At 39.2% G+C, this 22,372-nt stretch overlaps 1 protein-coding gene across 1 annotated transcript in view; it reads left to right on the forward strand.

Moving 5' to 3' along the window:
* Window positions 1-21,102, forward strand: part of LOC101853900 (calsyntenin-1) — a 34,937-nt gene extending 13,835 nt beyond the window's left edge. Inside the window, exons 5-17 of the mRNA XM_005090258.3 lie at window positions 1,210-1,489; window positions 1,925-2,191; window positions 2,917-3,125; window positions 3,582-3,711; window positions 4,738-4,892; window positions 8,641-8,792; window positions 9,406-9,677; window positions 10,459-10,620; window positions 11,307-11,452; window positions 12,579-12,699; window positions 13,521-13,705; window positions 14,619-14,836; window positions 15,244-21,102. Coding sequence (XP_005090315.1) covers window positions 1,210-1,489; window positions 1,925-2,191; window positions 2,917-3,125; window positions 3,582-3,711; window positions 4,738-4,892; window positions 8,641-8,792; window positions 9,406-9,677; window positions 10,459-10,620; window positions 11,307-11,452; window positions 12,579-12,699; window positions 13,521-13,705; window positions 14,619-14,792 — 2,253 coding nt within the window. The 3' untranslated portion in view covers window positions 14,793-14,836; window positions 15,244-21,102. The remainder of the gene's footprint in view (window positions 1-1,209; window positions 1,490-1,924; window positions 2,192-2,916; window positions 3,126-3,581; window positions 3,712-4,737; window positions 4,893-8,640; window positions 8,793-9,405; window positions 9,678-10,458; window positions 10,621-11,306; window positions 11,453-12,578; window positions 12,700-13,520; window positions 13,706-14,618; window positions 14,837-15,243) is intronic.
* Window positions 21,103-22,372: the final 1,270 nt, after the last annotated feature.

Consider the following 22,372-nt stretch of genomic DNA (forward strand, 5'->3'; position numbering starts at 1 on the left):
AATCAACCTGTTGAAAACTTGTGCTTGAACAGCACATCTGATTTGGACATTGGCGACGGTGGTGTACAAAAATTATTTAATATTTTGGCCTGCTTCAGGCGTTCCATCCCATGAGATGAAAGAAAACAAAGCGCGCTTACAGTTGGGATATGGGATATGGAAAATTGGATACGGTAATGGGAAACAAGAGGTGAGAGATAGGATACAGAAGGAGGGATTTGGAAGATAGGACTATGGTCATATATATATACAATGACTGTATAGCACCGGGTCAGTCTAGAAAATGACAGGAAACAATAATTTTTATTATAATAGAAAAAAACCTCACCCCTCTCTCTCTCTCCCCTCTCTCTCTCCCCTCTCTCTCTCCCCTCTCTCTCTCTCTCTCCTCTCTCTCTCCCTTTTTCTCCTGCCCCTTCTCTCTCTCTCTCCCCCCCTCTCTCTTTCTCCCCCCTTCTCTCTCTCTCTCCCTCTCTCTCTCTCTCTCTCTCTCTCTCTCTCTCTCTCTCCCTCTCTCTCTCTCTCCCTCTCTCTCTCTCTCTCTCTCTCTCTCTCTCTCTCTCTCTCTCTCTCTCTCTCTCTCTCTCTCTCTCTCTCTCTCTCTCTCTCTCTCTCTCTCTCTCTCTTTTTCTTCTTCTTTCACTCCCACCCCCCTCGCTTTCTTTCATCTCATGTCAATTTTATTTCTATGTAAATAGTTAGTTCTCGTGGTTACTAGTATTGATTACTCAATGTACATTACTAGTCTGTCCTAATTGCTCAGATTTTTAATTGGGAGCTCAATTCCTCCCGTTTCGTGCAGTGGTGTAAGATTAGTGTGTTGTAAGATATGGTGTGCAATTTTGAAATAGTTTGGCATCAATATTTAACTATTTCGATACAATACCATTAAACGGCATTTTAAACAAATTTCCTCTTACCGATTCATGCCGATTTTCTGTATGTTTTAGAGGAAGGTTTTCTGGTTCTAATGACGCCAAAATCATCTTTGTTGCAATTTTTTTTACCCCCCTAGTGAAATGCACAGCTAAAGTTATTCGCATATTATTTATATTTATTAATACTTCAGGGTGCTGTACCTGAATTTAATTCTATAGTTAATTACAAAATGATAGCTGTTTTTTCACTTTCCCTGTGGAGACAACTAGGGGAAACTTGCTTAAGTGATTGATGAATCATGCAACTTATCCCTCCCCCTCCCCACCACAGGTGTTTGCCACTGATTGTGGAGGGAGACGGTCGGACCCTGTGTTTGTCAACTTGGCTGTGACTGAGAAATGCCGCAGCGGATGGTCTGGTCTCCAGGACGTCATCAAGTACCGTGCTGGCTCCGGTCAGCAGATGCTGGCAGAGGGTGCTGCTCTGCGCTTGTGCAACGAGGACTGTCAGCCCACCCAGGTCAATGTGAAGCTTACTTTGACCACCAAGCACATTGGAAAAGGCTGTGACCGCGACACCTACTCTGTAAACTCGCAGCGGAAACTCTGCGGTAAGCTTCTTTTTTTGGAAATGATGGAGTTTGTAGTTTGCAATTTCCTTCGACGATATTGTTTTTGTTGTAGTGGAATATAATATATTTGGATATAATCTTTCCATAACAGAATCATTGGAGAGTTGTTTCTTGGGATTTCTGTTTTGTTCTAGAAGTGTCCACATGGCCGAAGTTATATTTCTAGTTTTTTACTTTTAGATTTTTAGAGGGATATTCTTTATGAAAACTGTTTTTTTAGGTAACTTTAAGAAGGCTTTAGACCATGTATTTATGTTGTCTGAGGGGAAATGATGATGTTGGATGTTGGACGGAAGTAATTAACTCAAAGAGAGATTGTATTTTGTTCAAGTTATTGTGAGTAGGGATACGTTTTTTGTAAGGCAGATCCTGACGCATATGTAATACATTCCTAAAAAATCAATTGCTGTGCAGGTGCCAGTGGGGACAGTGTGGATCTCCTGCCCTCCCCTGACAGTGCTGAGTGGTCTCACAACATCCCGACAGATGACGGCCACGAGATGGATCAGGTCTTCTCCTTTGATGGTGAAAGCAATGCTTTGGAAGTGCCCGAGTCTGTTTTCAACCACATGCTTCATGAACACTTCACAATCTCCGCCTGGCTAAGACATGGGTCTCCGCAGTCCTCTAGACAGGCTAAGGCCCCGAAGGAACATATCCTGTGCATGTCGGATGGAGACGGTGGGTCTTTTGATTGTGGTATATTATGTCTTGTCCTTTGCCATCTCCTCCTCCTTCCCCTCTTTTAGACAGTACATGTTCTACATTTGCTAGAAGCTGTTATGTTTCTTTAGAAAAGTTTATGCACTGAGGAATATGGATTTTCTGATGTTAAGCTGAATTCTGTTTGTGAAATTTTCACATCTGTCTTTTCACATTCTGTTTCTACTCATGGGAAGTTTTGTCACAATGACATTGTAACTTCAAAATATTTTTTGCATTAAAAAGTTGCCAGGTTTGCTATTACAACTATAATTAGGTGAGGCACAGTCTGAATGGAAAGCTCGAATTCAATTGAAACTGATTAACAAGTACTACATTTTCATTTTTCTTTTTCATAGCTTATATGAGACTGTTATGAGAATGGTCGTTTTTTAATTGAATTAAAGAAACCACGTGGGTGCTCTGGTGTGGTTTGCTTCTTCTTTCCTATCAAACATCTATCGTCCTTATTTCCTCTTCATCTTTTTAATGTTTGTTACTCTCTTGTATCAGTTCTAATCTTCTGGCGCTCATGTGACCTTATGCAGTTGCGAGCGCCATAAAACCTCTACTAAAACTAAACTAAAAGAAACCACAAGTAATTGAAGTCAATTCTTTTATTTATGTAAGATCTGATGTTGTAATGCTACTTTGATTTAGTGTGCACATATAATTTTCTATGATCGTTTTTTTCATGTCCACAGGCATGAATCGGCACCACTATGGCCTGTACATTCATGGGGAGAAACTCGTCCTGCTTCTTCGTAAGGAGGCTGCTGATGTGAAGTCCCCCAAGGACATGCAGATATTTCGCCCAGCAGAGTTCCGCTGGAAGATTCCTCATGTTGGGGACAGCCAGTGGCATCACTATGCTGTCAGTGTTGATCAAGACCAAGCGGACAAGAATGGTGGGGTTAGTGTCTTTTCTGTTACAGTTTACAATGGAGTCTGCTTTCTCCTCAAAGAAGACTGTTGTAAAAAGTAAGAATTAAGTGTAAAGTTTCAGCATTATTCAGTTTAAGAAAAATACTTTGAAATTTATTGATTTCATTTTGCATTACAGTAGCTAGCTATGGGTGTGTTATAATGCAGTGAATTGGTCTTATGTAGTACCTATTCAACCATTTTATTTCTCCATTTACATTGTATCTGTTTCATTGGCTTGTTGTAGCTACTTGTTTTTTTTATAGTGTTGAAATTCCTAGGGTTCGTTTCAGATTCTTTGAAGTGAAATGCAAGCGCTCTTTTTTTTTTGTGTGTGTGTTTTACAGCGCTCGCAACTACATATGGTCATATGAGCGTTCGAGGCCCTCTTTAAGCATTGGTTATGTTTTATTTTGTAAGTAATTTCGTTGTTGTAATTTTTCAGGTGAGACTTCACATTGATGGTAAACTTCTGGCCACAAGCGAAGAGAACTTTGAAATAATTGATGATTGGCCTCTCCACAAGACAAAGAAAGTGCACTCTACAAAGCTGACTGTGGGCGCATGTTGGCAAGGTATGTGTGAATTTTCAAGTCTTTGTTGTGTATTTTGGTTTTTAATGTATTGTTTCCCTCATTTTGTGCTCTGCAGGCTCATGTATTTGCTTGATAGACTATTTTGTAGGTTGATTAATTTGCAAAATTTAAATCACATTTAGCACTTGTCTTAAAGTACGAGACAAGCATCATTGTTTGAGAAAGCTTGATTGGTTCAGAAATTTTATGAGGTCAAGGTGCTTGATGTCAAGGCTTATCAGTGATAATCTGTTTGTTGAATTATGGGAGTCTTCTTCTTCTCGATCGCATCACACTTGAAGTCTGGTATCTGTCATAAATAGGGCCGTCCTGCTCAGTTCATCTGGGGGCCCGTATAGCTTCTCTTGTAGCGTCAGTGGGGTTGGCCACGTTTCCTGTCTCAGGGCCCTGTGTGTCTTGCAGTGCTGAAGGATGTGTTCAACAGTTTGGTTCGCCTCTCCACACTGGCATTTTGGTGATTGTACTAGTTTAAAACATTTGTACATATGTTGTCTCAGTCTTGTGTGTTGTGTCCTTAGTCTGAAGATAATCACTAGTTCTTGGCGGGACAGCTCATGGTAGTTATCTGTTGTCTGAGGTGCTTTAAATAGTGTATTTATAATAGTTTTTATTTCTGTGTAATTAACGCTGTTGTCTGGTTGCTCTTTTTGTGCTCCTATTTTGGCCATCCTGTCTGTCTGCTCATTTCCCAAGACACCACAGTGTGATGGAATCCACTGCAGCATGATCCTCAGACATGGGATGTCCTCAATTTCTTTTCGTAGCCTTGGTAGTTTGCCGGAAGTGATTGCCTGCAGTACTGACATGGCGTCTGTTAGGAATACTACTTGGCTTTGGGGGTCTACCACATTCTTGATGATGATGTTTGCTGCATGTACTATTATGGGAGTTATGAGAGCCTATTTGTAGTGTATTGGATCCTCTTAATAATTTTTACTCTCCTGAAATTTTTTTTTGGGGTACCATTGAATCTTTTCTTATTTTATCTTTTGATGTCTTCCCTAGGTGCCGAAAATACCTTTGCTCATTACTACAAGGGCTACATGGCTGGCCTGTTTGTGCTGAAAGGAAAGACTGAGAGTGACCGGGTCATCAAGTGCTTGAACAATTGCAAGGAGAACTTGGATTTCCACGCTGTCAATGACATGTCGAGTGGAACGGTACTGGTTTTTTGTTTTGTTTTTATGCATTACATTATATCTCTCTTTTGAATAATTTTTGGCATCAGAAAAGTCGAAGTATGTATTTCAAATCATTCTAAGTGAAATTTTTGAAGGGGGTGAGGGGTCAATATATTTTTTTATACAAGTATTCTTTGTGGATTTTTTCTGAGTACTCTGTGGTCTCTTAATCTAAAAGCTCATGGCACTTGTCAGAATGGTCAAGATCTCAAATAGGATTAGCTGTGCATGTCCCTGATGCAGGGCTGCCTAAATCTACCAATTTTCCGGTAGATACCGATTTTAGGCCTGTTCTACCGCCAAACCGTTAAGGTGTCAAAACTACCGGATTTGCGATGGGTGCTGAGAGAATAAAAAGAAAAAAAATAAATTCTGCAGTGCTTCCATTCTTCTTTGTTTTTACGGAAATCCGTACATTCCGAAAGTTCTGTACTTGCTGCATCATCATATCAACTCCATGCGTTGAAAGAGAGAGAGAGAGATATCAGCTCTTTCCTTCGTAACTTGTCAGATATTTACAGCAACTCCTGGCAATAAGTTGTATTAGAAACTGCCAGATTGCGCATTTCGTACACTTGACCATTGTCTATCTGTACCGTTCGGTCGGCAATAGTTTTTCACATGCATATCGGCTAAAATCTGTCTACTCACGATAGATAATCTTCCTCCTTCTTTTCATTCATTCTTTCTTTCTATCTTCAGTTTTTTGCTGCGGCTAGAAAATCTGTGTGTTAATTCATTTATCTAGAAAACAGAATTGTGAATGTAGCAATGCCAATCGCCCGCTGCGCCTTGGGCCGGAAATCGGCCTCCGCGCGAGGGGTAATTTTTGGGCCGCTCGGAATCAGAAGTGACTCTCTTCTAAGTATAGTTACGGGAAAACTCCTGGACGAAAATAAATGAAACTCGGCAACCAACCAGAGGAAAGGTTAAACTAACGACATGCCAGCGTACAATCCCGAACGATTACTAGAACCGGAGATATTGCCGTGTTTGTGCAAATTTCCTCTGTGGTTCGAAAACTAAGCGGAGCTGAGGGTTGATCGCCGACCACACAAGCGCCCCAAATGTCTTCTTTATTGCTGTAAAATTTCAGATCTCTGCGTTTAGTAGATTTTCCGTATCAACTTAAAATTACCACCCATCCATTGATAAAACACTAGATCTGGAAACTGGATCACGCATTCCAAACGCGAGATGCTGGCATGCAAGAGGTGCGTGATCGCTAGGCGGCATGTGATTGGCTGCCTATAACCAAATAGGTCACCGATGACTACATCGCGGGTTTTCCCGATAGCGCTTTACTGAGTTTTAGAAGGGGTGATCGCGTCGCGGTAAAAACGATGTCACGCAATTCAACAAATTTCACGCAAATATCAGTCTTTAAGATCCAAAGTAATGAAGACATTGAAAAAGTGATTACAGAACTAGATTTTGCACTAAAAATCACATGGAGATGCCAAGTTTCATTCATATGCTCCCATTCATTACTGACTTATGAACAGTTTTTCCTCAAAATACATCAAAACATATCCCACATTTTGGCGATTTTTTCCTATATGAAGGTCCTCCAACATTTTGCAAACAAAAATCCCAATATCTTTTTTATTTATCAATGGATTTTTAAAATTTAAAAGCCATAGTTCTTAGAATTTACTCTATTTTCATTTAAGCCCATTTTAAAGCAATTTGGATGAAAATTTAATTTTTCATTGTCATTGCTAGTGAACGTAGAAGGAAAATCGGTATCGAAGCAAATCATTCTAAAATCTGTCTTGGTCTAGAGAATTGGTCAGTACCAAATGAGGATTCTACGCAGGGGGACTGCGGGAATTTATTACCCGGGAATCTGAAAAAAAAATTGCTTAGACCCGCGAAAATGCACAAAGTCCTCGAAACCAAATCTGAAAAGGCCACTGAGTTCATATTTTACCGGTCGTGTTTCTGGTATTACGTTCTGCTTTCCCTAGTCCGAGAGTAGGTTTCACGCAAATGAGCGGCTATGGCGGCAGGCGGAACTGTAGATGTAATGCTGAGACTCCATCGGGAAAATCAAAATCTACTTTTGCTTTCGTTACCGCTCAGAATTGTCCGATGATAGTTCGTTGACGTTAGATTTACAGTTAATAAAAATTTGTAACCTGCAGTTTGTGCATAAAAAACACAGTGTAGCCCGAAAAATTTAATCGATATTCTCACTGATGTCACTATAATGACAAAAAAATGGAGAAAAAGAAAACACGCGTCCTCCGATTTCTCGACTGTCGGGCCCGTCATCGTGACCGGTCAATGAACCTGTGAGAGTTCGTGAGTAAGGGACCGGCTGGTGGTTGTTGGGGAAAGCCTAATCAAAGTTTATTCAAAGTAGGAGTGTTGCAGGGCATCGGAATTGAGGGGAGACGTTTGACGCAATGAAGTCTACGTCAGCAGGAAAAGGCCGCGGTGCAAGAAACTGATGCTAAAATAAAAACGATAAGTGGAAGTGGTTTTGACATTCGACAATCGAGTGCGTAAATGAGGGAACATTAGAGCACAGGCTTGATGATTGTATCTTCAAGGTTGATGTTCCCGGATTTGTCGGATTTGTCAGTGATGACAAATTCAATAGTGGCAATGAGGAAATACCATTTTCAACCCTTGGAAAGCTCTATGTTGGATGCCTATACATCATGATGGCTTGTTGCTGATTAAATACGGGTACTGTGATTTAGCATTTTGAAAAAAATCAATACTTAGTCCATGATGCAGTGATTCACTGATTGCCAGGTTTTCAGCATCACTACATCCCACGCTCTCACAGTCCTTCCAGCCCGGCTCTCGGTGCACGCTCTCTTTTATTTTCACTTTTTACTCTGCAGTGAGCCTAACTACAAAGGTTTTATAAATAAGTTTTGTCTTGCATGCTTTTTAAAATCCGTGATTGCTGAAACCCTACGTGGTTTTAGCAGTTGATGTTCTTCTTGCCTGTCCTCGGGCCCAGATCAGAATTCATTTTGGTTTTTTTAGGGTAAAACTAGTTAAGATTAATTGTCTGTCATACCTAAGTCACGAAGGACCTAACAGTGTCCTATGCTAGTGTCGGGAAATATGTTTTAATATAGCTTCTATTGGTATGGGCAAGGAGTTTTGAAGTCAGTTTGGCAATCACCCTGCACTCAATTCCTGATTCAATACTGAATGATAGGGGCCTTGAACGATAGTCCATAAAATGATTTTAAAAATCAACAACCTCGCCTCATTACATACACACTGTTCATCGTAACTTGTGCACACCCATACGCCCCCTTCCTTCCCCACGCACATATATAAACACATGCGAGAGCATGACAACATGCACACACACACACACACACACACACACACACACACACACACACACACACACAAATGTGCATGCACAAACAAGTTTTCAAAATATAATTACCCAATAACACGGAAAGCAAATGCGTTCGATGGGGTAACAGTCATCTTTTTTTTTCTTCTTTGTCTTTGTACTACCTGATTTTGGGCCAATCTACCTGAAAATAACTCTGAATCTACCTGAAATGGGAACTTTGAGGTAGGCAGCCCTGCTGATGTAAGGTTTGTTTGATGATCATTGAGCATGGCGGATTTGAATTTTTACCATCATCCAAGCACTGATCATGAAATAAAATCATTCAGATAATTCTTTCATCTTTCATTGTTGATCATTTTTATCTTTGGTGTTTTTTTTTTTTTTTTTCAGAGTGTGAGTTTCAACCCTGACTTAACTGAGTTCACCATCAGCAGCCGTAGTGTTGAGGAAGTAAATCGTTTGATGGGACAAGTGGCTTACATCAATGCCCGTACCTTCCCCACTCCTGGCTACAGGGCTCTCAGCATTGAAACTTCTCTGATGTAAGTGTGTCCGTACATGTCAGTCTTTGGGAGTGATGTCACTGGTTCTAGGCATTTTCTTAGGCTCAAAACAAGATTCATTTTATATTGGCGAATATGATGAGGGGAAAATATAAATAAGTAAGAACAGACTGAAATACGTAAGTCACACAGTATCCAGGTGCCACACTGACATGTTGTTGACTGGATATAATGTACCTACATGTGTGTGTGTTTGTGTGTGTCTGTGTGTATGTATGTATTAATGGAGCATGCACTGTCATTGTTATGTAACATGCCCCTGGAAAATTGAGAAGCCGGGTTGGCAGTCATTTTGTTTATGTCACGGGTATTTTCTTCTTTAGGACAAGGAAGATGTTTTGCCTCGCCTCACGGCTATGTCACAGAATAACCTGGTATTCCTAGTTAAAGTGTTTTTTTTATCTCTACGGTGAATTTTACATAAATCGTTAAAAAGTACAATTTTCTGTAAATGTACCTGTCAAGTGCTTGAAACAGCGGGGTTTACCAATGTAGGCGATATGCCCTGAGTGTAGATGTTAGGAGAGGAAAGGTTGAGCAGGAGAATTGTCTTAATTTTGACACAGGAATTTTTCACAATCGGCTTCCACAGCTGTGAGGGCCAGACCGTGGTGCTGCCTCTCTTGGAGAAGCGCATCTTGGTGGAGGAGCAGCAGGAGCCGGTGTTTGTCATCACAGGCTACTCCAACCTCACCCGCATGGTGTACGAGTTTGAGCGCGGCCTGCGCGTGTTCCACGACATTCACATCTTTGCCCGCTCGCAGCCTCTGGAGGATGATGACGATGAGATGGACGGGGAGGAGGTCGATGAGAATCTGAAGGCTGCCAAACTGGCCCAGAAGGTGTCCAAGACCCTGCTGCAGCGTAAGTGTACAGCAAGAACTGCTGAGATTAGAGGGTAGCTCTGTGTGTGTGTGTGTGTGTGTGTGTGTGTGTGTGTGTGTGTGTGTGTGTGTGTGTGTGTGTGTGTGTGCACGTACGCGCACATGATCATGCTCAGATGTACCTGCACCAAAAGGGAAGGAAAAATTGAAGAATTATTTGATAGAGAGATTGACTTTTGTTTATTTGTGTAGTATATTGTTTTTGTTTTTGCGTTAAAACACACATGCTCTCCCAGTGGAAAAAAAATTTCATGGGAATGTGATCTTTTATTTTGGTTGTTTATAAGTGTTGGAATTATGGCAACAGATACTGGCTGCAGCTGTAATGATATATCTTACAATGTTAAAAGTTTTCCTCCTACTCTATTTCTTTTTGTTCTTTTTTTACTCTTGTGAATTATTGGCATGAATGACAGTATTGCGCCTCTTTCTCAGAGACTTCTTTTTCTTCTCCCCCCCTCACCCACCCAGCCATACTTAATGGCCTGTACGGTGCTATTAACTTGTATACCTTTTTTGTCGATTAAAACGTTTTGTTTAAGATGCCACTATTTATTTTCTTTCTTATCTTAAGTTGTTACTGTATGTTTGTCTTGCTTTATTCGTCTGTAAAAAGCCCTTGTTGTTTCAGTGCCCTTCTCTTTAAAACTTAATCAGTAACATCAAGAAATGAGACCAGTTATCTCTGCTAAGATATGAAGAGATCAGACTCAGTTTGGTGGTATGACAAACATTTGTGTCGTTTCTCTCTCCCCTTGTAGAATCGACTGAGCCGAAGGATAAAGAGTTCATGATCGATAAATGCCATGTGACTGCCGACCCTCCCCTGAACTTGTTCATTGAGCACCTGTCCCTTCCCACACACCTCATGGAAATGCATGGTTTGGAATGGACTGAGACCAATGACGGCGTTGTCATTAGAAGTAAGTATGCAACCCAATATTGGGTCAAGTGTTTACCATTATGTTGATTTGCGTTGCTCTCAATTCTTGCTTGTTTTTGACACTCAAAGCACACCCTCTCCCAAACTACTGCCACAACCTCAGAAAGGAATAAAAGACGAAAGTCGTCTCTGAGTTAACTGCTACTGCAATTTTTCATCTATCTTGTTTAGGTGATCAGGCAGGTGGTTGAAGGGCTTTGTAGTGGTGTCCGCACCTTTACTCCATTTTTGGTTCTGTGTTTCTGTTTTAATTTTGCCTTTCTCTGTTAAGTAAATATTTGCTGTTGTAGCAGTTGGCTGTTAATAATAAAAATATTCAAATATGAAAAGTAAGTTGTCTTGAAAGGGTCAGAATTTTTTTATATGAATGACAAATATCCTCTCTCTGGGTCCTTTTTATTGTTGTATATAAACATGTAAGAATTTTACTGAGATCTGACCATGATATATTGTGGTTTTAGTCACTTGTGTTCAATGTTATTGATGGTTTTATGTTTTTTGGAGGCTGAAAGTATGGTGGAACTAAGATCTGATGGTGCCATGGCATTGGTTACAGAACTAAATATCTAAATTACCTTTTGTGAAATGTAAAAGTGGTTGTAAATGTAGGGTAAAGCAGCCAGATTTGATGTGTACTGATCTTTTTTTTGTGTGTGTCGTTCTCAGATGCTGATACGATACCCAACTATGAGAACGTGATCCGCAGCATCCATTATTACCACAACAAACCAGAGGAACTGGCCAATCGTACATTGACTCTCTACTGCTCCAGTCAGAACCAGAGATTCATCAGCACTAAGTTCATTGAAAGGGTATGTTTTTTGGGGGGAAGGGGAAGGAATGATGAAAGTTTTTCCATTCTACTTGACACAGCTAAAGACAATGTGGAAAAATAGCCATGTGTCTTTCCTTTGGAGTTTGAAGGTAAAAGGAATGAATATTTGCAGAAGAACTGATAAGTTTAGTTCTGAAATCTCTGTATCTTAGCCATGCCTGTCAATATGTTGTATGGCACTGACCAACTTGTGTATTAGAATAGGGGAATTTTTATGTTGAGTCTGATAGGGATTTTGGATGTAGGTAAAATTATAAGAAAACGTTTATTAAATGTTTTTGAGGATGGTTTAGCGATGTGGACAAAGACTTTTTTCTGTTTTTTGTACTGGTAGTGCCTATAGAGGTTTGAATGGACAGTGGTTCCTGCTTGAAAGAACAAAAAGGACCATATGTAATTGTTGTATATCCCTGAAAGGTAATAGAAATCTCCATGAAGATGAAAGTTAAAACATGATCTACAAATACAGTTAGGAACATGAGTGAGTATGATCATGTTCACTCAGATAAAAGTATCCTAGAACCCAGCTTTATGTATGCTGGCTGACCGCCCTAATGCAGTCATTTTTTGATAATTCCAAAAGAATCGTTTATTAGGAACTAATTAAGTTAAAGGGATTGAGACTTGGCACTGGGTTGTGAAATGTGTGCAGAACCTTTGAGGTAACCATACTTCATTCCTTTTTTCAATATCCATTAGTTTTGATAAATTGTTAATGATTTCAATGTTGTAGAAATGATAGGAAAATAACCTTGACTTTCATGTCTCAGGCACTGTCAATAAAGTTCTAAACTACCTCAGTTTTAAACTTGTGGCGACTTGTTGAGATTTTTAAAAATAGTAAGAACAGTAGTTAAGTTACTTATTGATCTATATATTCCAATCTTATACTCTATGATACACTCTCAATTCTGGTTTCAGTGATGTCAGAATCATTGTTAGGTGCTGAAACTTCGGTTCTGATATCATTCAGTGAGTTGCTATTTTAAGGATGAAAATGCTGAATTCTTTTATCAAGTTCAGATACTGTAGAAGAAGAATAGAAAGCTAGAAGTTTCCAGCAATTTTTTATATTTTAATTTGACCTCTTTGTCTTCCCCAAGCTCGTGGCTGTGCACCAAGGCCCCCCTCCTCCCCATCCAGCCAACATCCAGAACAATGCACAGAATGTCCACCAGTCACTGAGGAACACAGAAGCAGCTCATGCTTCAGTGGCCAGCTCCAGTAAGTAGTTGTGCCACTTTATGTCAGGGGAGTCTTTGGTCAGCTCTAGTAAGTAGGTGGGTGATTTGCGGGTGCTCTGCTGTGGTTTGCTCCTTGTTTCTTGTCTAACATCTATTGTCGTTACCTCTCTTATTTTTTGTGTTTGTTACTTTCTTGTAACACTCCTATTCTTCGGCACTTTTATGACCTTGTTATGTTATATGTGCTGTAATACTCTTTAAAAATACCAGTAAGTAGATATGCTACTTTATGTCAGGGGTGTTTTTGACCAGCTACAATAAGATACGCAACTCACATTTGACCTCTCTTGTGCCAGGAGGCGATAATGGAGTGCTGCTGTCTCCCGGTATTGTGGCGAGATGTTTGGAAGGTTCAGAGGGTTATACATTGTCTAAGCAGTTCACCTGTTTAAGTTGGTAGGGAAAACGTGGACATAATGTCCAAATGGCTGTAATTAATGTCACTTGCTTATTTTTGTACTATTTTTTTTTGCATCAAAGAATTGTAGCACATGTATCATTTTTACCAAGAATTTGCTGGAATTTACAAATAGACTTTCCCTCCATGATGCCTTTGTTGGAAAAAGTTACCTGAAACTAATATGTACCTCTTCATAATTCTCATCCTTTGAAAAATGTTAGAAATAGCTTTGTTTAGCTGCCCTGTTGCGAAATATGACCTCCTTAAGTGGTTTTCTGGCAATGACCCAGTGTGTGCCAAAGACGCAGAAAGCTTATTCTGTCAATAGTTTGTTCACCATGATGTATGTATAGCATTGGTCAATAACTACTCCCCTCTCCTCCCTCCCATCTTTTTTTCAGACTTGGGCATGGTGGCTATCATTGTGGTGTGTGTTGGTTTCCTGCTGTTCATGATTGTGCTGGGTGTGATTCGCATTCGTGCAGCTCACCGGCGGACCCAAGTTGTGAAGGTGGAGGAGAGAGCAGAAGAGCTGGAGTGGGACAACGATGGCCTCAACATCACCATCAACCCCATGGAGCAAGAGGTGAGAGACTGGGAGGGGAATGGAGTGAGTTCACATTTAGAATTTGGGAGCTGTGAGAAAACATTTGAAGATGCACAAGATATTTCCTAGTTAAACTAATGATGTGGTTGACTTATGAGATCCAATTCTTTTGTATTAATGCATTTTTAAAGAAAATCTCTCCAGTTGGAATTCACTTGATTTTTATGAAAAACAGGATTATTTGAGAAAAAAGCATGAAAAGTGGAAGCTGTAAATTTTTTTCCGTAATACTTCACATATTAGAAATGGTTGAATATTTGTATAATTTAATTCCAGCAGGAAGGGCAAGTTGTCTCATAGGAAAGACCAGGCAACTTGCACAGCCTTTGTACATTTATTCCCATAGATAAATGAATGGAGTAGGTGTCAGTCAGTGTCTATGAGTATGATTCTGAGGACTCAAGGTACCTCCCAGAAATCATGAATAGAACCCATCACTTTTTAATCCACTTTAAATGATGGATGGTTTTGACCATAGATGCCAACCTGTACCTAATAAACTTATTTAATGAGGGTCTGAGTACAGAAGTCCTGTTTTTGCGTCAGGAAATGTGTATTTTGTTTTCTGGTGCTGTCCATTCTTGGACTTGCTGATGCTGAAGAAAAAGGATGAACTTTCAAAACAAGATTTGGAAATAACGAGAACAAAGCCCAAAAGTTTATTTGAGAGATCATAACCAAACATTTCTGACATTTTTACTGGTTCGCTCCGAAAAGCTTTAATTTACTGAATGCAGAAAGTGCATGTACATGTAAAGGGTTTAGAGGGGGGATACTTGTCCATTGCTCATCATGTTGACTTGCTGAATAAGTAAGATTGTTTTTTTATGGGGGGGGGGTTGGTTTTGAAAAGTTGGCAGCTAAGCAAGATAACTTTGCGGTCTGCTTGCAGATGTTTGAGTACGAGGACGGGGCGAGGCCCACGTTCCCGGAGGACAGCGACAGTGAGGACGATGAGAGCAGCATGCAGGGTGACTACGGGGACAGCACGGAGGATGAGGAGCCGGGAGTGCGAGGCAAGGGTCCCACTGGCAACGAGATGGAGTGGGACCACACCAGCATTTGAGCTGGGTGTGCCATTGCCTCTGTGCCTGGCAATAGGCAGGGGTGGTAAGCTTTGTTTCTGTATTTACCTGTTTGTTGTTGTTGTCTCTGCTGCAAGTCAGAATGAGACTTGTACTCAAAATAATGTTAATAGTTCTTTTTTGTTGTTGTTCTGTGTTTTAGTCTTTGATATATATATATATATATAATATTTCCAGATTTGTGTCTGAAAATGGAATTAAAAATTTATGCTTGAAAGTCTCAGGCTTTATAACTCTTCAGTAGAGGTCATAATTGATCGCATTTGCTGGGATTCTTGTGTTGAAAGAATTAATGTCATATTTTGGTTAACTTTTCAGACACCCCCCACCGCGAGTAGAATTATGTCTCTCTAGTTTCATTGATAGCTGGAACTAAAAAAAATATTCACATATTATTGAAATATGTAATTCTTTTTTTCTTTTTTTTTTCAGGTCTTGAGATGAGAGTCAGATTACAGAAGAAATAATGATATTCAAGGTGTTTTCATCAACACAAAGGAGAAATCACATTCCCTTCTTTTGCGAAGAAAAAGGGCAGTGCTATATTTTCACTGAAGAATCTGTCATTCTAGGTGTGGCTATATTTTCATGGAAGATTCTGACATTGTAGGTATGGGACCACACAGACATTTTGTAACTGGTCTGCACTGCCAACAGTTTGGTCTGTGTAGAATCCAGTCTATGAATTGAAAAGTTTCTTGGGTTCTGTTGTTGTTTCAAAGAAAAAGAAAATGAAATGGCTCTACATGATCTGTGTGTTAAAAGCATTCATGTTTTATCGGTAAGTAATGACTGTGTTGTGCTGGGAACAACACGGTGATAATCTGATTTTTTGCTTCCCTTTGTAATTTTTGTCAAAAAAATCAGTATTGGAAAAAATCGTGATTGAAATCTGACCTCTTTGTACCCTATTCCCATTCCTGATGGAAGTAGACTGAAGCTGTTTAATAAGAAAAGGCGACTGCCTCTGAGCTGAAATGTGTATTTATGGGATGATTTGTAACATTCATCCTGATCTTTGATATGATGCACCACTCTGCCAGTTTTACAATACTTTTTAGTTTCTGTTCTATCGGTCCCACTAATGACTTCAGAGTGTTTCTGGTATTACTTGTGTTTTTTAATTGTATTTACTTTGGGTAATTTTCAGTTTAAAGAGCCAGTGAAGTGATAGTTCTAAGAAAATCATAAAGCCAGCTACTGAAGCATTTCGCATGTAAGTTTAATCCTTTCTTTGGGCATTAGGTTAATTTAGTAGAGTATATTCGCGCTAATCAAAGTTGTCCCGTTCGAACAGTAAAGAGTCACAATGTGACAAAGTGTGGTTGAGTATTTTTAACATTCTCGGGGGGAAAAAAAAGGACCCTTTTTTATATAAATTTCGCTGAAAGTGATGTGATAGGGAATATTTGTCAACTATTAGATTGTGCATAGAAGGGAAAAGTACCTTTGTCCTTTTGCACACTTCAACGACGCAAATAAGTTCCTTTTTAATTTTTGTTCAAGAATTGAATTACAAGTGTATCTTTCGTCTTTTTTTTTTTCGTTTGGTCGTCTCACTTGCTAGGGATAAACAGTTTAATTAGAAAATGTTTTAGAAGTTCTTTCTGTCATACTCATTTGCTGCACATAGCTTTTATATGTCTGTATGGTACAGTCTAACCTTCAAACTTTTACACAGAATTTGCATGCTTGAAAATTGACTTGATGACAAGTGAGCGAAAGTATTTGTCAGCTTCTCGTTGGCTGTAGTACAAATGCGGTGTGTTTGTGTGTGTGTTAATGAGGAAACAACATGCGTGCAAGACTTGCGAGATAATGTTAATTGTGTTACTCTTGTAACTTACTTGAAATGGTGGTAGCACGTGATGATGATATGAAGGAATATTGTTTGAAGATATATAAACACGTTCTGTACTCAGTAGTCATTCAGCTTATGCTGGTGTTGGCCCCTGTTTGTTCTGGCTTTTTTCCTTTTCTTTGGAAACTTTTGTTGATAAATGTCATTTGTTATGTTTTCTTTCGCGCTGTTGGATTGGAAAATTTTGATGGGGTGTGACCACTATCTCTTTGGATGAAGAGTTTCTACTCTCGAGGTGTATCTTTGCCCATGAATTCAGGCTCACAGCTTGGAACAAGTCACGGCTCTTCAAAGGGGTGATGGCATCTAAGGAAAAGTGTCCAGTGCTTGTTCAATTTTGAACCATTCTAGATTGCGACATATTTCTAATGAAATGGATCACAGGCGTTTGTAGTTTTATAATATAGATTCACTTTTACACCAGTTGCTAGTGGAGAGTGAGCGCGTGGTTATACACCAAATTTTGGACCCGAGGGGGGGACACATTTTTTGGACCTCTTTCCACTTTGCCATCTTTTGTGGAATGAATTATTTTTTAAAAAGATTTCCTTAACACATTTTTATCCTGTGGCTTCTAAGACATGTCTCTTACTTGTGTTACTGAGAGTAATCAAAGGAAGTGCGATCACAACAAGTTTAGATTTTACTCTTTTTTTAAACTCAAATATTGACAGTGTTATAGTGGACCAACCACTAGTGAAGTCAAGTTTAGGGGAATTGTACTGTAAAGTAAGATGCTCTAGTTTTACTTTGTTAGCATGGTCACACTTTGAAAGGAAAGCAAAAATGATGTTGTGATTTTTTATTATGGGATGTTTTATAAAATGTGATCTTATCCTTTTTTTAAAAGTGTGGTTACATCATGGAGATTCATAGGTGTCTCAGCATTATGTGGCTTGTGTTGTGCTGACCCGGATATATTGGAACAGTTTTACAAACTTTTTTGCTTCATAGAAACATAGTTGAATATCTTGAAGCAAAAGTTAAATTCAAAATATAGTTTTTATTAATTTTTCATATTTTTTCTACACATACATTTACTTTGCTTGGGAGCACAAGTTTAGGAGATTTTTATTGCCTTTTTACACTTTCTTTTTTTCATTGAAAGTACGCTTGTGATATGTATATCTGCTTTCGTATGTTGTTACGGCTTGTTAGATCTTGTTTATCTCTTTTTTTGTTGTTGTTGTTGTTGTTTTATTTATTTTGATTTCTTCTGTCATGTACCATGTTAAGATATTCTACTTCGTTGGTTGAGGAGAAAAAACGGTGGTCAGAACACAATATGGGCGCTTAAGTTTGAAGTTGAATTTTGGATCGTCAAGAAATCAGATTTGAATTGATGTAAGACCAGCTTTATGGAAGAGAGAAAAAATATTCAGGCTGAGACATAGGTGGAAGAAAGTATTTCATGGAGGGAGTTTGAGAGAATATTATCATACATTAGAAATTTGTCAGAAAAGGATGGTTTGTCTTTGTTTTTGTTTTCATTTTTTTTCTTGTAAAAGGACGATGGAATTTGAATGTAATGCCTGGTGTAGCCATTACAATTTCCTTGAGAGTGATGTTCAAGGCTAGTTTCTATGGTTGGTGTTAGCCTGGATGAATGGGATTTGTTTCCTCAATGAAGTATTGACTACCACTGTACCATGTTGTATGTTCTATTTGTATATCTGGATGTACGTACTACTTGATTACAACTTTCTGAAGCTAGTGTTGTGATTTCCATTGACTCCACCTTTGACCTTTGTGTTCATGCTTTTTCTATGTTACAGCTTTAATTCTGAATTCTGTGTGCTCATTAGTGGAGTGGTTTGATCTTTTACAATTTTTTTTTTAGATATTGTTTCCAACTCGACTTCTGGACTTACTGTTAGTGTTTTTTCTTTACGTCCTAACTTCTGTCTCTCTGGTTCTTTCATGACTTGATTTTCATCGTCTGTTCATTATGTTCATGATGTCTTGCCATCTCTCTGTCATTTTCCTGTAGTCTTTTTATCTTGAGAATGTCCTCAAATTTCTCATTTCTGCATCTTGACCTTTGTTCTCACACATCACCCTTTAGGTGCACCGCAGTTGTTACTAGAGCATTGCTATAGCATAATCCATCTCATATGTTGCTTACTTTTTTGTTGCTTTTTATTTTTGTCTTAAAAAACATCCGGAAACCCTATTTATATATATTGGCATGAGCGCACTTTTTTATGTTTAATTTTGTAAACATTCATACTACATTCCATTTGTTTGAACTGAAGCACGCAAATTCCACTTTGAAAAGTTTCTGACACGGTGTTCTTATTCTTTAATCCTTCTCTCCTCCCCCCCCCCCAAATTTCGACATCTGGAGAAAACCATTTTTGGTTGTGACTCAGTGCTCGGGAAGAGCAACTGAAAACTGAACCCAAACGCTTTGCTCAGCCATACTTACTGGTGTTTTATTGGTATGGAAAGTTTACAAAATCTGGTTCGGTGCCATCACAATTTCCTCCTCGTCATGTAGAAACATCGAAGATCTCAAAGGTTGAGTTGCGGCTCTGGAAGCGCTCTTTTCCAGAATGTGATTAGTTACCCAGGATACTGAAGTTACCCCCCCCACCTCCCCTCCCCAGAAAGACTAAGGTTTCGCTGTTTACAATTCATATTTCTAATCCCGTTGTTGAGATTGTTCTAGACTGAATAACGCGACTTGTACAGCGTTATAGTCCCCCGAGTTGGCGGTGTAGAAGACACAAGATTTCATACGGTGTGTGCAATAATAAATATATTGTCTGAAAAAGAGAAGAGGCCACCTCCCCACCACCAATGTGGCCAGTCTGATTTTGATCAAGGTTTTTATTAAAAAACATTTTTTCGGCTGGGGTGTGAAGTTTCACCACATTGGTGGACTAAGTTTATTATCCTCCTATCTTTGTTGCTAGGACCTGGCTGTAATAACTTTTGTTAGTTACATTTTAGTGGTAGATCACAAGCTGTCATCAGGTCAGTGGCTGTTTTGTATCTCAGTTGAATATTATTGCGCTATCATTTTAAAATATTTTTCTTTAATGGAATAGTTGTCTTTTTTTCCCCCCTCTCTGTCTCTCTATTGACATTTTTCATTATTATCAGTTCGATATTGTGATTGGCATCATCCTCATCATACACTCATGATTTACATGTTAACAAAGTTTTCATCTTTGCTAAGATTTCGTCTCATATTTCATTGCCATCTTTATCATCGCCGTCATGTTTAATGCAAACTTCACGTACTTGTTTCTCCTCTAAAATTTTTATGTTCTAGTAGGAAGAAAGGTATTTTTGGTTTTGTTTTTGAGAGGGGGAAGGGTGTTAAAGTTAAAGATAACTGGATCCTTCCCTGTTACCGACGTGAGGTATCCCGTGCTCAAAGAGAGATCTGATGCTTTCAGGAGGCCTGTAGCTCCACAAAAGGGCAACTGTATTGTACCTTTTGGTTAGCTGCTTGATGTTGTGACAGAAAATGTACCAGAGGATTGTATTGTGTCTGTAGGCAGGTTTCTGAACAGAATTTGTGATCCTCTTACTTGTAGTAGGAGGAAATTGCATCATCATTGCTCTCGGGCTCTCTCTTTGGGCTGAGGGGTGTTGTGAGATTCTTGTGATTTCTAGTCAAGACTGAAGTGGCTGGTAACAATGAGGTCTGGCGGTCACAGTCTAACGACATCATGTGTGTGCACTATTGGGAAGTTTCATGGCCGGTCAGTGTCATGCCAGGTTTGTTTTACTGTTCAGTTCAAGGGAAGTGTGATCTGGGATTTCTGCGAGTTTTTGTTGCTTGGGTCGAAACCATGTTTTGATCTGGGGTTTAGTACACCGATTTGGAAATAAGCTTTCCCTTTCAAAGAATAGAAACTTGATGCCAGTTTGCAGGTTTTAGATGGTTAATCACAAAGTGCACTGGAAAAAAACCTCAAGCATTGTTGTCACAATTCCCCCCCCCCCCCCCCCCCCCCCCCCCCGCGAGTGGCTTTTAGCACCCACGTAACAATGTTGCACCTTAGACTTACATAATACTTGCGTTATTCAGAAGGGTTTTACTACCTGCTGTTCTTTCCTCGATATTTTTGTTTAGTTTTCTGCCTAGCAAGTGCTCAAAATGTTTTCTTATTTGGATGAAATTCTTCGTTTTGGTTCATTTTCTAATAAAACTGTCTTCTTCTCTTGTAAGAATATTAAGTGCTAATTTTTCATGATTAACACTGAAGTGAATAGTTTTGTCAGTTTTGATTTCTTCCTTTCATTAAAAAATTTTACTTTTAATGGTTTTCATACATTCTCAGAGCCTGTACATGATAAACAAGTTTGCAAGTTAGCGCTCATTAATTCACCAGATGTATAGTTTGTGTCATATTTAAATGTAAAACAAAACGTATGAAAAAAAAGGAACAATAATAAACTTGTCGGTGAGTTTACCATTGGCTTTTGTGTGTCATTATTTTTCATCTGTTAGTCGTCTTTTACTTATCGTTGCCAAGCTGTGCCACTGTTTTAAACCCAGAAATCAATTTTTTTTTTTCAGGAGAGGGGGGAAAAACTATTTCACTCTTGTACCATTTATATTTACATTAGTACATGTACTTGCTTTTTTTTTTAACATTTAAAATTTGAATTTCAACAAAATAGTTCTTGAGTAAATGCTACTGACACCACAGATTTAACTACAATGGAAAAAATGAATTCAAAGTTGTGGGCTTAGTACATCTGAACACCTGGCAGACATTATGTTTATTTCATTTCTCCTGAATCACCAGGGAATTTGTGGAGTGGTCGTCTAGCTGTAAAGCTTTTAGACTTGCAACTGTAAGGTCATGGGTTCGAATTCTGTCACGGACCTGACTCTGTGTCCATGGGAAAGGCACTTTGGACAAATTTTTCTCACTTCGCCCAGGTGGGAATGGGTACCCAACAAAGGACAGGGAAAGATCTTGTTAGTTTAACATTTATTGAGCACATGCAGTCCAAAGCTTGCAGTGTCTGCTTCCTGGTAAGCCGAGATTATTTCTGACTAGGGTCTGCTGGGGTAATAGTAATACATGTAGCTGTAAAGTGGATATGCGCTATATAAATATATATGCAATTATTTTTATAATAATATTAATTACTGCTGGCTGGACAAGGAATTGAGCCAGATAGTTTGATTGGTAAGAGGCGTGCAGTTAACTGAACAGAAGTTGGGCCTCTGTGGTTCTCTTATGATCGTGTGTTCAGTCTGGTATGATAGAACGTAAAGGTGCTGTGCATGCACCGATCGGTGTGAAAGACCACTTGGACACTTGAAAACAGGAAAAGGGAGAACTGATTCTCGGACAAAATTCGGGACCGGCTAACTATTCCCCTGACAATGATGATATGGCTTGTAAGTCCTAATTCTTTATTCTCCTATTTTTTCCCCCTTCTTTCTATCGGTCTTTCTCACTCCTAGCATTATATTACATAGGCGTTATCGTAACAATATGCTTTTCTTTAGTAAAACTGAAACTGGATGGAAGAAACTGGCTGGTGTAGTGGGCTGGTGTAGTGGGCTGGTGGTAGCCTACTTCGCTGTTCCCTACAGAAGATTTGAGTTCGGTTCTCGTGTGGGGAACATTTTTATCGAGCACATGTACATGTGTCTCGGCTTTCTGTCAGGACATTGTATCCTCTGTTGGGTTGACCCTGGATGGCTTTAGTCCCCCCCCCCCC

The sequence above is a fragment of the Aplysia californica genome, unplaced genomic scaffold (assembly GCF_000002075.1).
Source record: "Aplysia californica isolate F4 #8 unplaced genomic scaffold, AplCal3.0 scaffold00014, whole genome shotgun sequence".
NCBI lineage: Eukaryota > Metazoa > Mollusca > Gastropoda > Aplysiida > Aplysiidae > Aplysia > Aplysia californica.